Below are 17,196 nucleotides of genomic sequence, written 5' to 3'. Positions count from 1 at the left end.
GTTTTTAAAGAAGATTCGTATACTCTAGATCCAAACTGCGCACGGTCCGTGTGAGACATTGCCCGGTCCTGAGATTTGCTGAGTGTAGGTGATAATAATTCTTAGAACAGGTGCTGCACCATAAGCCCCAAGGCCTGGGGAAGTGAATGATTAGTGGCACTCCCCCAAGATGCATTGCTCCTCTGTATTAAAACCAAACTCTGCCTTTTATTCCCTCCAGGGTTTATTAAGTGGGCCAGTTTCCATAGCGACGCTTTGGCAGGATATTGCCAGGATAAGCCGTAATGGGTCTCCTGACGCAGTTCACTCTGCTCATGTGGAAGAACTTCACTCTCCGGAAGAGACAAAAGGTACACTTCTGCTCACCAACCACCTTTGCAAATCAACGTATATCTGATCAAATTGGTCAGCAGTGGAGGGAAAGTGAGAATATGGTCCCAGGATTGTGTCATCAAGGGGAACTAAGTTATTCATGAGAGGGGAAGGTAATAGGAGGGATTTACTACCAAAATTGTCCCCTATAGAAGTAAGCCGCCTTTAACTCTCCCACTAGAGAACAAGAACAATCTTACCTTAATGCCCACCAATTTGGGGTGTCACCTTCAATTTTTGGAGATGTGTCTCTTGTGCACTTTATGTCACATTGCCTGTGTTTTAGTCCTAACAGAGCCAGTCTGTGGCCTAATGGAACGGGATCCGGAGTGACGATTGTTAAACGCTTCGTTTGAAGGGCAAATACTCTTTCTGGCTCTTCTCACTAACTCACTGCCATAGCCTGTCCCCAGCATTGCTATTCAAAGTGTTAGTGTCACTGCAGTTTAAAATGTTACCAAACATTTATGGGTTATTAATATTTACTCGTCAGATGAAAATCTGCCGTCATTTTACATATTTCTTGTATAACTTAAGTATCTCTGCCGCTCAACTTCAGCTACATTTGACCTGCTTTCATCTTTCACACTTAAGGCCTTCAGATACCGATTATTACCCATGTCGATCTATGGTTTTGAACTGGTGTTTTTTACTACTACATTTACACAGAACACACATATTACGTTGCGTAGCAGCTGCTGCTGCTGTGGCTCAAGTCTCTGAGTCATTGTCCCTTTGCCCTGGCTAGTTCCCTTAACCTGAGTCATTACTTCCTTATTCACAGAACACTAGCCTACACACGATCACCCAGTGATATATGATGGATTTTATTGCCTCTGATGTCCTTCACAATGGACAAGAGGTCACTTGCTGGGGGAAGATAACAAGTTACACAACGTGTAGCAACTGCATTTCAAGGGTCAAAACAAGTTGTCATGGAATCTAGTTAGTCTTCCGTGTCATTTTGAGGCAGATAGAGCAGTTACAAAGAGCTATGCTCTTTGATTTGTATTGTTGCAGTGATGATAGGAGTTGCATCCACCCACTTGTTTTGTTAGGGGTTCGAGCACAGCAGTGCGCCTGTTGCCAGAGTAGAACAAAAGACATCTTCACAAAAAAAGAAAATCTGCTTTCGTCAAAGTTCATACTTTCTTGAAATAACTCAAGGCAAAGTCATGTGCAATTTTCTAACTTTAAATCTGTCAAACATTCCCCTTGTTAATTGTCTCAACCAACAGAAAAAATATGGTGCTTCACTTTTTATTTAAGGGAGAAATATGCACTGGCTTTCCCCCTAGAATATGTCAGGGGACAGTGGTGGTTTTGTGCATGGAACGTGGGATATTTGGCCAATGTCAACATGAAATATTGGCATTAAACAAAACCGGTGGGAGTTAGCAAGGACAATGGTGCTTCTGGAGGGCTTGTGGAGGTTAATGACCAATTATATGAATGCCTCACCAAGCATTTTAAGATTTTATAACAGGCATGAAACTGATTTTATGGTCCAGTATTTCCCATAATTTCACAGGAGGAGATTATCTATTCACAAAGACACTAGTGTCCGATGGCAAATGCCTAGGGAGCCAGACATTGAGAAAGTCCCCATGATCTCTGTGTTCCCTCTCCATGCCTTTTCTTTGAAATGTATTATGATAATTCCCCCTCTCAGCAGCACTACATCCTCTCTGACACACAGACTGGAGGGAATTAAAGGACAGAATTTATCAAATCTTTTGAGTTTCTTTGAAATTCATGCAATTCGCTTTTCCGTTTTTTTTCTTCTGTAATTCATAGTAAAAAGAAAATGACATACCTAATCCATTATATGCCTTTACAAAAATAAATAAAAACCTCATCCCAATCCCTCTGCAAGAACTTCACTTTATTCTAGAAGGTTGCTTTGGCATTACATGTAGTATGTATTTTTGTATTTCCTCACCTCTGCCTGCCCTCCAGTTTAATTATGAAGACAACAACGTCAACATGGACTTCTTCTCGTATTATTTGTGCTAATGTGTGTCATCAGATACACTGTATGAACATGTTACAATAGCAGGAGCAAGGTGGTTGGCTGACTAGAGCTTTCCAGTTGATTCCTCTGAGCAAGTCACTCCACCAAAGACGCTGAAAAAGATGAGTGTGCAGGCAGACCAGGGCCCTATTTCTCGTACCTGGCTTACTGAGTTAGCGGGCTAATTGTCAGGATAAGATGACGTAGGTCAGGCGTTCTCGGGTTCTCGAAGCAAGCTTAGATTAATCACCATAGCAACACATCCCAAAATTTAAACTTGCTCCCGGGCAGGCTTACTGAACTTCACTGGATAAACTGGACACTCCCACCGGACAAAAAAAAGCAGCTCACTTCCTTATTGATGAAGGAGCGATATTAGTTATATTAGTTTTATAGGGAGAGAGTTCTTCCAGATCGCCAGGATCCATCCTTTACATTATCATGACTTCCTGTACGCGGCGCTATAGATTTTGCCGGCAAGAAATAATTTATTTACGAGAGCTTCTCGAGCCGCGGACATTGATCACCAAAGGTGTAGCTGATCGCCCGTCTCAGACACAGACTATCAGCCGCTGCATGCCGCTGTTCTTAAGTTTATTTAGCTCTTAAGAAACTTATGGATGTGTTGAAAGCACTCATAATTATATGACAGTGCTATTAGTACACCATACATATCATTATTGTAACATGATTAAGGTGATCGTGATGAGAATACAGAGAATCACACATAATTTATTTTCACTGCTTCAATTGATTGAATTTCTGATTATGAATAATGCATACATACTGATCCGCCCATACACATATTCAAACTCATATACACATATATAGTACATGATTCATATGTGCATACAGTACATATATCCTCATAAGTATATACTTATTCGTAAATATAATCTGATTGATTTGGGTGATGAAGCACTTCAAATTAGCCGATACATTTTCTCAACACTGACGCATTTATCTTGTCTGATATATTTGCGACGCTTATGTCTTGCAGCGGGGCAGGTGTTAAAGTTGCGTTCACGGCAACAACGTTGCAAAAACGTTTGAATATTCGCAACGCGTTTGCTGTGAATGATTACGGTATTGACTTCCTCATATGCCTTCATGATCATCTCCTGCTTCGCAGCAAAGGAATAAAAAGAGGTTCCTCTGAGTTTAGTCAGTTCAGGTTTGCGAGAGGGGGCTCATGGGTGAGGGATGGAGGGACTGGGATGTTGAGCGATGGTGTGTCTGGGGATGTGTAAAAGCCTTGATGGCAAAGGGTGTTTGGTTGAAGACTCAAGGAATATCGCACTAGAAGTCATCTGCTGTTTAATATTACTTTCCACAATAACAGCTAGCCATGTTTTTTGAGCATGTAGGCGTGGTAAATGTGGAGGCTTGGGCGTGTGTATGTGTGTGTGTGTGTGTGTGTGTGTGTGTGTGTGTGTGTGTGTGTGTGTGTGTGTGTGTGTGTGTGTGTGTGTGTGTGTGTGTGTGTGCATCATAACTCTAAGGCCTTGGTACTTTGCCTCTAAAATCCCCCTCAAGGCCAACTGAGTAGAAAAAAATGAGAAACAACCCAGTGAAGAAGCAAAGCCTTGAGGTAATTCATTTGTGTGCTTTGTTGGTTTCACTCTCCCCCCATCCCCTGAGATTGAAATAAAATGCCTGGCATGTCACATGGACCGCTACCTGCTGGCAGGTATTGAAGTGGTTGTATTAAAGCAAGGAAGTGGTGTGTATTCTTCATCCAGAAGAGGATTAAATGTGTGGACGTGATGATAGGGAGTGTGTGATAGCTTCGGCTTGTGGAGTCACACGCTGAGGTTTCTCTCTCAATCCATTAAGTGCTTAGAGTAAAAGCAAGACTAACAGCATAACATATGGACTATGGCATGTGCAGCTACGTTGTAAACACACTCACATGGATACACACAGCCTTGAGGTCATTTTCGTCAATCATCAACAGTGTCTCAACGGCAGAGACTCAACTTTTTATCTTTTCGCCTTTTAATTAATAGTCCACTTAACTTTGCTTTTAGATTTGCTTTGACTTTATCTCAGTCATGTCACATTTCACTTATGAAAATATAATGCAAATGCTGTGAGCCAAAATGTATTCCAAAGATGTATTTCATAAACATTATGAAAATGAGACCATTTTCTCCTTTGTGCAGGTGCGGCTGGTCGTTGAAGTTATATGGCCTCTCTTTCTCTTCTTCATACTGGTGTGGGTGCGGTCCACCAATAAGCCTCTTTATAAAGGCCAATGTAAGAGAAGACGTCACGTTGTAATGTTTAACTCTTTTTCATTTAAAGCACATAAAGCTGCAGTACCACTCCTCAGTTCTTAACTTGTATTTCCATAATACTATAATGAAAAATATAATGATCTAGAGAGTCTAGACAGAACACAACAAATACTAACCTTCTGTTGTGACCTCACTGCATCTATATATCCAAACAACAATTTTTCAACAATGCAGCTGTAAGTATCCATCTATATTCCTGTAGGCCACTACCCAAATAAAGCCATGCCGTCGGCTGGCGTGCTTCCCTGGCTTCAAGGTATGATGTGTAACATCAACAATCCCTGTTTGAACTATCCAACGCCCGGGGAGACGCCAGGCCAAGTCAACAACTTCAACAGCTCCATGTACGTACTCTAATGCGCCCTTTTCTGTCTCTTCTAAGATAGCGTACATTTGGATGAAACTGAATGTTTTGATAATGCTTTCAGATTCTATCTAAGACGTGACATTTACAGACAGTTTGTGATCTTTTTTCTCTTTCTGGTAAACTAGAATTGCCGGGATGTTGATAGAGCTGCAAACCCTCCTCGTGAACAGATCTATTCTCAGCAATGCACAGTTGCTGGCAGATGACTTTGACCAGTGGGATTCAGCCCTGTCACAGGCTAACCCTGGTGATGGTAAGATACTTTCTTGATCGACTGACCTTAAAACATTGAAAATTACCTAGTTTTAAGATTCAAAAACGATCATCAAAATATGTGGAAAGCAATAGGGTTAACATCGAGATTGATGTTTCTTGATATACTACATTGCTGCTGATGGTTCCAAAAGTAAAAGGTAGAAATAACGGCTCAGCAACAATCACTCTGCTATGTCTTTGTTAAGTACTCTCCATCAAGGAAAGTATCCCCTTCATGTGGATGACAAGTTGGAGGATTTGTTATTCCCCTTTATCCCTCAAAAACAATAGCGCATGATTATTTATGATGCAATTTGCTGTGCAGACTGACAGATCGTTTGTCTTGATAAGTTGCTGCTTTGCATTAGGCTCATTTACCCTGATGATATTCAGATTTTCATACGGCACCTAATTTGCAAAGAGACAAGAGGGTGGGGGGGCGGTCTGCTCTGCAACAAACGGCTTGAGGGCCATTTGCATTTTGGGGTCACTGGCTTGTAATATACAAGATTAAATCCATCAGAGATCTGAGCCTGGGCATAATTAATGGAATTCACTGTCGGGAGGCAAGAGCATAAAAGGTCATGAACAAGAATGGGGAATTATGTACTATCAAAAGGCTAGAGTGGCAAAGGTGATTGTATTGTCCTTTTTTAGTTTTTACCATAGATTGATTAAAAGACTCAGGTGGTCATTTCAATCAGAAAGGCAACCGTGTTCAGGAAGAGCCCGGAGCATGTTTCCCCCTATAATCTAACCCTGTCCACCCCCCCTGATGCTCGCACAGTCATGAGGGGCATAATGATATGTGTTTAGTTGGTTGCATCAAACAGCATAATTAACTCAATACAAAACTGAATGATTTGTTATTTTTACAAAACATTTATCCTAATTGGACCTTGAATGACCCAGTAAATGTCACCTCCCCCCCTCATCTTGACAATTGAATGAGCTGCATGCATTACACTTGCAAAACGGCTAATCTAATTAAATTACGTCGCCCCTTCATCATCTCAACAGCACATGCAAGAGTCCTAGAGAGAAGAGAACACATGTTGAATAACTGCAGTTGGTGCAGTGTGGGGAGATACTTTAGTGGGATCCCATGTTAAGGCATTGTGAGGGAGGTAACAATGAACAGTCAATTGTTTTTTTAAGATAATTTATTTAAAACCGGACTATATGTAGGCAGCTCTTCAGAAGAACATGGCTGGTGAACAATATGGTACACCAGGCTTGGACTGGGACAAAAATTCGGCCCTGGACTTTTTGGTCCAGACTGACCCACCACAATCTGCGCGCAGATACTGTGCCAACTCGGTCCGTTGATGTACTGTACATATAATTACACAAGCCCTTAATAACACTACTATACTGAAATGGGTCATTGTCTCCTTGTCTCTTATTTGATGTAATTTAATCTGAACATTTCCATAAATAAGTGTTCAAAAAAAAGAAAAGCATGGACAATAAACCATAAACACTGACAGAAAAAATTAGGTAAAGCACATTTGAACAAATTGGAGCTTAGAGAAAGTATATTGATACTTAAAACACTTTAACTCTGGTGACCTGATTTGTAATTATAAAAATTGTGAAAAAGCAGATCTGCATGCTCAAACCACAGCACCATAAAATAGTGGTTAATTAATCAAGATAGTATATCATTTTCCAACATTTTAGAATTTTTAGAATTTTAGCGCCTTTTCGTTTTTTCTCCATTTTTGCTTTCTCTTCTCTCTCACAGATTGCTAATGATGTGTCATTAGCTCATCATTAAAGGTGATTGGACGAGGGGGGTCTGGAAAATGCGTGGGCGGGACTACTGGGTCTATCATAGGGCCACTGGGCCTCTAATGCGTCTTTACATACAAAAAAAAAAAAAAAGGTCAGCCACTGCCGGCCCATTACTGACCGGCCCACCGGGAAAACTCCTGGTACTCCCTATGGCCAATCCACCACTGTGGTACACGTTAAGAAACAAAGTGTCCTCTCACGCACTCATTTAACTCAAGTGCTCAACCCCTACTTTCCCTAATTTCATTTCAACATTCATCTAGAAAGCATCCTTTGAACTCGTGTTCATCTAAAGCCACTACAAGCAACATGTAAAACAAAATCAAGAATTCAGCAATCTCGATTTTCAATTATTATAAGTCATTTCCTTTTTGTTGTTGGTCTTATTTGGCCGTTGTTCATATAATTTAGGATATGATGTGCTCAGCAACTGCAATGCAGGGATTTTGAAGACATGGACTTTTGCTTCAACCTTTTCCTTTCAAAAACAGAATAAATCCTCCAATGCATTTGTTAGACCAGGCTTCCATTGCACTGGAAGGGCTGCTGTCCTATTAGTCACAAGGCAGGCACTCCTCCATGGTTGGCATATGTGTCCATTAGGGCAAATGACACAAGCCTCACACATGTTTCTGCATGCATCCATATTTGTGAACAGTGGTGTGGAAATAAAATGCGTGAGGAAAGCCAAGCAAGGGGGGTAGAGACAGAAAGACTGCAGGGTTGGCTGCAAAATATCTGCAGTGCAGATGGCGAGTAAGGAGGATTTACAGCTTAAACTATGAAAATAAGATTTGGGTTAAAAGGAAGCACATATATTTCCCTTTAAGTTTCCCATCGCTTACCAGTTGTCAGCATCACACATTTAAACATCAACTGCACTGTGGTACACTATATGTTCTATTGTTGTGTATAAAATGCTGTTCTGCAAAAGTAATGATTTTCCATCTTTATGTTGAAGCTCAACCAGTGATTCTACGGAGTATTCTCAGAGACAATGAAAATTTCTCTACTCATCTAAAAGAGGATTTGATGCTGCCTATAACGGTGGTCCAAAGCCTCATGAATGCTGAGATTAAACTCAATCCAGTGAGTATCGTTTCGCTACACTGCTTGTATAATGAAACACCAAACCAATAGGAATCCCAGCTGCTTTGAAACATGATTTTCCACTTCCTTCTGTAAATAAAAGAATTTAAGTGTTAACCAAAATATTCAAAAGACCTGATGTGCCAAGGGTGTTGTGCTTGAGCAAATGTAAAATATCATGGCCAAGAACTGCCTCTGGGACTCTTTGCCTTGACAGTCATAATCAAAGCAAACTCTAGCATTTGCATGATAAAAAAGGTGGTTTGAAAGTGGCTACAATAGGTAATTTGCATTGAAATGAACTTGCAAGAGCAATAACAATGTCTTGTCTCTAAATGCTCCCCAATCAATACCATGATATGTATCAATTATTAGTTGAGCTGCATGACAAGATGATTAAAAGAGCCCTAGTGTGTATAGTATGGGACATTCTACTGTACTATGTGCCCAGCAAATAGAAGTTCCTAGTGCAGTGCATAGTCATTCTCTGTCTTTCTTGGTGTCATTATGTACTGTCTAGTATGATAGAAAATATCTTGTGTACATGCATCTGTGTGTGTGAGGTGGTCATTTTTGTGTCTGTCACATTTTTTTTGTTGTTTCAAGTGACCTTGTGGTTGTTTGTGCAGCACGGTATGTCAGTCTTTACTCAAGGACGAGCAAAGAAAAATAAGGCTTAATTCAAATCAAAACATTCATTCATATTGTATTTTGAAGTTTGATTTGGCATACTGGCTGCTTGCACAAGGTCCGAAAAACATTCATTCATTAGTTGTGTCACACATGTATACACACAATAGCTACAAAATGCTAAGATGCAAAGTTCTCTTGCTACTCAACTTCGATCAAAGTCAGTATATTTTTTTCAGGGGATGGGCATCCCAAGGCCAGACAACCTGCAGAGCATCCTGTGTGAAGGGACAGATCTGGATGAGTATATCCAATTTAGCAGCCGAGCTGAAAAAGAGGCTTTTCAAAATGTCAGCTGCTCCCGCGATCCACAGCAACTGATTAATGCCCAGCAAGTACTCCTGCAAAACCTGGACGCGAGGAAAGTGCTTTCTGAGGTGAGCTGTCTTCCTTACCGCACCGAAACTGATCCAATTTGATGTTGATGAGACTTGGGGTTTTGCATAGTAACTCGGACACAATTAGTCTAATTTTGACAAAAGTTGGAGAGTGAATACATTTGGGAGCTGTGTTTACATCAATTGGCCTGACGGGGACGCTGTAGTAATATAGGCCATATTGTCGACAGATGAAAAGTCGTAATTCCCGCTTGGCAAGGTCACCCACATCTGGCATGCTTACAAATTGCACTGTCTGGGCTAATGAAGCTAGTATTAAATATGTAAATGTTAAACCATGTGCGCCTCAGCCACCCCTGTTGCAGTTGAGGAATTACTTGGGAGAATGCATGTGAACCCTACCGTCAAACTAAAGATACTTAAACTATTTTGTGTAGTTTTTCAATTTTTTCAAAAGAGAAAGTGTCTGTCAACATTCGTGTGGAAACTGCATCTTCGATTCAGGCCTCTTGGAAGGCATTTCCCAAGAATTACATTTGAGAGCTAGTGTTGTTAGATGCACTGTCAGCTTCCATTGTGCACTACTGACTATAGCCCTGTATAGCCTTCGAACATTGGGCCCCATGCTAGAAGCGATATAACAATAATAAATGTCCTCTTATCTTTGTTCGCATACAGAATTTGTTCTTATTTTGTTAGTACCCATTGCTTTCTGGGATTCATCAATGATTTCTTATTTTTACTCTTAGTTAACAGAACATTTTACAAGTGGTCGAGAAGATTCCAATTTAAACTCCTTGTCCTTTTACCGCATTCAACATTATGTGTAACCCATTGCACACTTACAATTCTGCTCCACTGGTGAAACATTAACCACACATTTTCCAAATCCATCAGTGATTGAGAAACATATTTTGTTTCCTAAACCTTGAGCTGAATACTTTTGAAACTATTCAGTGTGCCCTTAAAGACAGGGTTATTGGTAAAAATATGGTTCTGAACTGCTGAGCTAACCATTTTAAGCCTCAAGGCTCGGCGATCTAGTCTGCCATTTCTTGCTTAAAATGTATGATGTTTGTTATATTATGAACTTTAAGCCTAAGAAAAAATGAAATGCCAGAGATGTTTTTTGTATACCTGTTGAGCCTTCTTGTGGCATTATGATAGATATTCACCCTAAATTGAAACATAAATAATACAAAGTCAATGTTGCTGCACAAGGTAATTTTAAGCATGAATACTATATCAATTAGGTACTGTAAGATGAAACTTAACTTAAACTTAATACTATATAAAAGTATTTGGAGATCATTGTCTGTTCTAACTATAATTATCACATGGCTGGCAGGAAATCGATTTCAAAGGCAATGATTTTCTGTGACAGCCAATTGACTCACCAATTTAAAAGTTAAATGTTATGCTTGTCTTGCTCTGTGACTTAGAGAGCTGAAGAAATAGCCTTCAGATCTAAAATGTGCTATTGCATCCACTTTAAGGCAAAACCTACAGGAAACCTGTTATTACTGCACCATTATGTTGTAGTTTCTTTGTTTATTTTATTTTAAGTGAGATATAATGTCATGTCTCATAGGTACTAGGCATTTAAAATGTTCATTGCCATGTGCACCCATGTGTCTTCCAGTCATTTTACTAGAATGCATGCAATCAGGTGGGAATTATTTATTAGAACCAATGTGAGGTTGAATTCTTTTAAATCTCTGAGTTCCCTTTGGGATGATGAAAGCCTGCACTTTTCTTTGAGCTTATCTTTTAAAGAAAATATATAGGACAGCAAATCCAATAAATAAGTGATAAGGAAGGAAGTTCGTAGGAGAGAGCATTTGAACAATTTAAGCCCACAGGCATTTTCAGATGCAGGAAAAATAAAGCCCAGACAAGATATGGTGGACAGGCTCTTCAGCGTCGCAAGCAAATGGTTGGAAAAGAACATCAAGCCTTCACACTTAAAGCTTGACGTTGCTGAGTGATTGTGATAGCAACAACAACAACATAAAGAACAGCACAAGGGAATAAGTCAGGGTCTATCGCTGATATAGTGAGAGGCATAGGGGGATTTAGACAGCGCTTCCACAACTTTGTTGGTTTTCTGGAAATGATTTCCGAACACAATGCACATGGCAGACGGTAAACAAAAAACATTTGAATGTATGTGGCTCTCAGGTCATTCAAATGTCAAAGTATGTTTTTTAGTCTGCCTTTGATGCAAAATCTCCCTTACAGTTCATTAACTCAACACATTGTAACTTTTGTACCATTCAACATATGTATGGTTATATCATTCTTGTTGAATTACTTTTCAGTAATTCAACATACCTGGTTAGCAAAAAAAACATTGATGTCTTCAACTGTTACGAAGTTCTTTAAAAGTTTAGTTCAACAAATGAGCTTGAGAAATCTGTTTTCATACCTCCTAATGTGACATTGCTCAAAACTTCCATCGATCTGTGATTTTCTGTTCTTTAGCTCACAATTGTCCTAGAATCACTCCTGCACTTTCGTAGGTTTCCTTCTTACTGTCTGCTCTTCACACAACAAAAGTGATCTTTCATGAATTTCCTTGAGACTCAATCAATAGCCAGGCTGTTGTCCAAAATGGGCTTGAATGGGCTTCTATTTGTGAAAGTGTTATTTAACAAATACAAAAGCAGTGTTCCCCTTCTTTGTCCGTCTCTTCGCCTCCTAATGAGACCTGTCTTTCTGGGCCTATATCTTGCATACCTTTCTAAGCTTCGCAATTCTATTAGCTGAAAGACAATGCAGGCCTCCTCCTGCAGCCTTTACTTGACACTTGATGCATGAAAATGACAATGGTTAAAAGGGCATGCCATTTAGTTTTAGTAATTGGACTCATGCTGTGTACCTTCAGAATGTCACTGTAACGCACAGTAACACTTTTCATTTTAATGTAGTTTGTACTAACCAGTGCCAGGGATGAAGATGTTTTTTGCTAAGGTGTGGACACCAGTTGATCTCATAAAATCTATGAACATAAATTATTGTAAATGTATTTTAACTGTAGCTAATGGCTATGCATGACATTAGTACACATATTGGTATTTGCTGAAAATTTCTTTAAAAAACTTGAACTTTAAACACAATTTTTTTTAAACTGGCAAGGATAATGTATACTTTGGATTATATCATTTTCAAGTTTTGGGCTATTCCTTTGATAGCTACAGTGTTGTTCTGAAAACCAACTGTCCATGCTCCACTTCAGGTACCATCAGCTGTGGGTCTCAATGGAACAGACACACTCACACTGATGGGGAAAACCACTCAGCATGCGTTACCAGTGATTGAAGAGGTTAGTGTTGCAACTATGTCTCGTACAACTTTCTGGAATACATATTTTTACTCTGATGATGACATGGCTTTTTTCAGTATTTTAAGAATTCACAAGTATTACATTCTTGTCTTCAGATGGCCAGATTGCAGAACTCCATGGTCTTTAAGGCTGCTGGTTCTTTGGAGTTCCAAAAGGACATGATAGGCAGTATCAATATGCTACTTTGTGGAAAGAAGCCTGCCATCAGTTTACGCTCACCTAGACAGGTGGATAACGAGACGTCCTTCTCCATTACGAGCAACAGTTCCGGTAAGCGCTGCAGGAAACTGCTTTACAAAGCAAAGTTGTCACACTGTCTTCATCTTCTATCTGCATTTTCTATTGCATGAATCATGACTAACCACATCAAAGTTGTTGAGCGGTTTTGGGGGTTAGATGTGTTGTTTATGGATAAAGACTTAAAGTAATTGTATTAGATAATGTACTCTGCACAGACAGATTCAGTGCAAACCCAAGTGTTCCACGTCAAAACAATGCTTCCTATTTACATGAATAGAAGACGCATGGTCCACAGTGCAGTCAGCTGTACCGGGTGCACAGGACGTGTCTATGTGGAAGAACATGCACCTGTGGCACAGTTGGCACCTGTGCCAGATCTGGAAATTGGGTTTGATTAGGAATACATTATTGGCGGCTGTGTCAGGTGCTGGCATCAATCGTAAGCCAATCAAATCTGCTCCCCTCATTCCATTTCAAAGCTGTGCACTCACTCCCCACATTGACATAATGATGTTTTCTTAATGGAGAGGAAAGTCCAGAGCAACGAATCCCAAGTGGAAAGTGATGTTGTTGTCTGGGTAGTGCAGAGTCCCAAGGCGCGAATATATAACATCCTAAATAAGAACATATGGCAACCCTAACTTCTCACAGAGGACAGATGGTGTCACTAAAATACTCTTTTGAGTTCTAAACTGGTCTTTTGTTCTATTCAGCGAGGGTGGTTTATACAACCATGGCACCCATATTGTTAGCACATGTATATACATTGTATGTTTCCTTGTTGTATTGTTTTTATGTATTTGATATGTACACAATAGCTGTTTATTATTTACATTTATTCAACAATTTAACCCTTTTTTTTTAGCTGTATTTTTTCCAGTGTATGTACAATGAGAGCCAAATAATTTCAAATTCCCCCACTCAGAATATATTTAACTGAACCTGGCTCAGTTTAAAAAGAGTTTTGGGAAAATGCAGTCCTGATGAAGTTCAGTAATGCCTTTAAAATGTATATTTATATAATATATATATTACGGGGCCCATTGCATCGTCATGATGTTGTTGTCTCCCAAACTGCTAATTATCTCCCATACTGCTAATTGTAGCAGTGTACTATACACATGGTAACATGGTAACATGGTACATCCTCCAGAGCTTTAGCCAGCCACAGTTGTGTGCCTTGCAGCAGCCTGGTGCTACTTATGAAAGGTGTAAATCTGGTAGCTACATTTGAAGATATCAGTGGTATATTCACACTGCTTTGAAAATCCAGGCCGCGCCACCCACCTTCAGTTCATGAATGAGCATTCCCATGGCGGAAAGGATTCAATTAATAAAAGAGGGAAGATATATTCTACAAGCATTTGTGGATGGCAGATAAAGTCAAGTACTGATATGAATCACGCTTTGATCTAGCCCAGAACACACTTTGCTAGTATTACTGCATCAAAGTGTTTTTCTGATGCTTAAATCAGTGGGTACGGACTTGATATGAAAATTACAAAAATCACATTGTACACACACCTAAAAGAAGAAAAAAAGCGCTCAAGCAATGCATGTAACACAAGGTTAACTGAGGCCTTCAGCTCAGGGCCTGAGGCAGTAAGGCATCCCCAAACATCTGTATGATGCTTCACAAATAAGTATGGGTGATCTTTTTTAATTGTTGTTCTTCTTCACCCAGCTGTTGTCTGGTAGAACTTCCTGAGCTACCATGTAGATCAAATTTTAGATATTGTTGGTACATTATTACTGTTTTTTTGTATTGCATCTTTGGGACTTAAAGAGCCTGTAGGATAATCACACACCTGGAAATGTAAAAAGAATCATGGCCATGTGTCTGATTGTGATGTATGGGTGGACCTTTTAAGACTAGCAAACTGTTTTATCATTTGCACCTGTTTAAGTGCACCTGATTCTATTTTTAATCATTAAAGGGAGGGTAACTTTTTCCACATGGGGATAATCATTCTTGTCTGCTTTAAGTGCATCAATACTTTCTAAGTAAATCCCAAGTTAATAATCTAATGTAAAAATAATGGTTTCTTCAGTAACACATTGCATTTTAAAATGAGTAGCGTGAATTTTGGCTGCCTCATTTCCTTAACAAAAAGGAGTGCAATGAAAATTCAACAAATATACTTACCGGTATATAATATAACAGACTTATAAAGACATGTTCTTATTGTCATGTATAGAGTTTAATATAATTTAATGCGTAAAATGCATAATATAAAAATGTGCAATGATTGTTTAATTCATTGTGACCACGGGCCGCGACAAGGCCTGAATCAGGTTTAAATGTTAGTGTACTACACCTTTAACACCAGCTCAAAACCACTATAGAGCTCCCAATTTATAAGGGTACATGTGGCAGTGGATGACTTAATGAGACCAAGGATTACCCCAAGATTACAACATTTATTACAACAAAAATACACTTTGACAGGGCATTAAAATACAGGACGTCCATCACATCAAATAGGTTAAAAACAATAAAACAAGTATATATCTATTATACTTGGAGATACAGGTTCATAATCAAAAAGGGTAACTAAATGAACTAACTAACATAAATCCATGCAAAGAAGCATGCTGTCAAAGAAATTATCACACTCTTACCAAAAAGAGTATGATTTCCTACTACTTCATTAAACAGCACCGCTCTGTAATAAAAAGGAAAACAAGTAAATAAGAGTAGCACATCCATTGTACGTGTTGGTGGAGACAGCTTTAGAGATCACTGAATGTGTTTGTTCCATGAAATCCTTGAGAATTAGATCTTCAGTGTAACTTCTTGCAGGCTCATGCTCATTAGAGACCAAGCATTCCTGTTTCATTAAATGCCTGTTCTTTGGAGACAACTACACAAAATTAGATTTTAATAAGACGCCCTTATTTCCTGGGAATAAAGTTACACTGCAAAGTAGAATTGCATGCTTGTGCCAGTGCAAATTAGGAAAAACATTGTTTCATCCGTACAAAATAAGCACTAACATCTCTGTTAGCATGCTAATGGCTGTTTTGAATTTGCCGTGGCATTTCATTCTGTCGGTCCATGTACAGTTAAATTAATCTGGAATATGCAGCGCGTCGGCATAATGGCCAATTACAACTCCTTTATACATGTAAAAGTACACTCAAAGGAATAGCAGAATAGCAACAATAAAGGCCAACACAGAGGTTTTGTTAATGGCTATGCAGTGTTCCCTTCCCAATTAATCGTTGACAGCAAAGGAAAACGTCAGAGTCATTATACAGAATTGTTGGGGCGGTATCTGTTCTTCCACAACAGTAATTTTAAGTTATTACCATTTTTAGAATTTGCCTAACAGATAAACACAAATAAGAAGTGATTACACGGCTCTGCAATGGTAAAAACTTACATGTATGCATTTGTTGGAGAAATTAGTTAAATGATGATTTGCAAATGTAGTTGGAGTTTCTTATACATACGGCTCATTTTAGTGGTTGTTTTCATTATTTGGTATTTGGTACTATACGGAGGATTCAAATGGTTTGGCCACACAGTTAAAGCACTATAGCCGTAGCTGTAAAACTAGTGATTTGACTTTATACCGTTTTAATATTGAAACTTTAACTTTGCTCACTATAGAGGTATTGGTTGTAATGTATTTTGTACCCACACCAAACATCAACCTTTGAAATGAACACATCTTCTGTTGATCTGTCACAATAAGTCTTTCATTTTGCATTGTCCTACTTTCACTGAAGTGACATCCAAACATTCCCTAATTATCTCAAGACTCATGTTGTCATCCTCTGAGTATTTGCGATAGGCGTTCATTTGAATGATTAGCAATTGGAAACCTTTATTACTCGTTTTAAGCACATCCCTTTCAATATATACCGGAACCGGTAAAGGCAGAATTTTTGACTTGCGTGGAGTGAGAAAAGCTTGTCTTATACTACTGAATGTCAAAGCGGCTTCTCTCTGTCTCTTGTGAGAGAGTGACTTCAATGACATTTATTCAAGCTTATTTGACTTTCTGTTGGAAGACGGCAAGATAGTACTTGATTCGTACTGCTTGTAAGAAATAAGTGCTCCTCGATTGATGCCTGGTTTAGTTCACTTCAGACTGATGTGCCGCATTTGGTGTGTATGCCTGTCTGAGCATTGCATGAAATGGCTGAAATATGAGCATTGTGAACCCAGAGTAACATCCTTTTTGCACATGCGATTGCATGTGCGAGACGGTGTGTGCGCCGGCATTGTCGACGACGCTGTCTCGCCGTGGTGCTGAACCGAGCCCATCTCTAGGGTGCGACTCAAATTGATTAAATTTGCCAGGTAAGTTGAGTGGCTGACTTGAGGCTCCAAGCAATTATTTGACTGTGGTAAACCTGGTGTAAAGAACAGATTCTCT

General features: G+C 39.3%; 1 protein-coding gene across 1 annotated transcript in view; it reads left to right on the top strand.

Moving 5' to 3' along the window:
* Positions 1–284: 284 nt before the first annotated feature.
* The window catches only part of LOC306733925 (phospholipid-transporting ATPase ABCA1), a gene marked incomplete at both ends in the record, with an annotated part of 128,719 nt that continues 111,807 nt past the window's right edge, over positions 285–17,196 (top strand). The window contains 8 exons of the mRNA XM_079215236.1: positions 285–350; positions 4,552–4,645; positions 4,889–5,030; positions 5,179–5,306; positions 8,067–8,194; positions 9,064–9,261; positions 12,461–12,547; positions 12,664–12,838. Of these exons, the coding sequence (XP_079071362.1) occupies positions 285–350; positions 4,552–4,645; positions 4,889–5,030; positions 5,179–5,306; positions 8,067–8,194; positions 9,064–9,261; positions 12,461–12,547; positions 12,664–12,838 (1,018 nt within the window). The remainder of the gene's footprint in view (positions 351–4,551; positions 4,646–4,888; positions 5,031–5,178; positions 5,307–8,066; positions 8,195–9,063; positions 9,262–12,460; positions 12,548–12,663; positions 12,839–17,196) is intronic.

Source organism: Taurulus bubalis (genome assembly GCF_910589615.1).
Source record: "Taurulus bubalis genome assembly, chromosome: 3".
In the NCBI taxonomy this organism is placed as follows: Eukaryota; Metazoa; Chordata; class Actinopteri; order Perciformes; family Cottidae; genus Taurulus; species Taurulus bubalis.
Note: the sequence above shows the minus strand (reverse complement) of the source record. Positions and strands in the feature narration are given on the sequence as shown.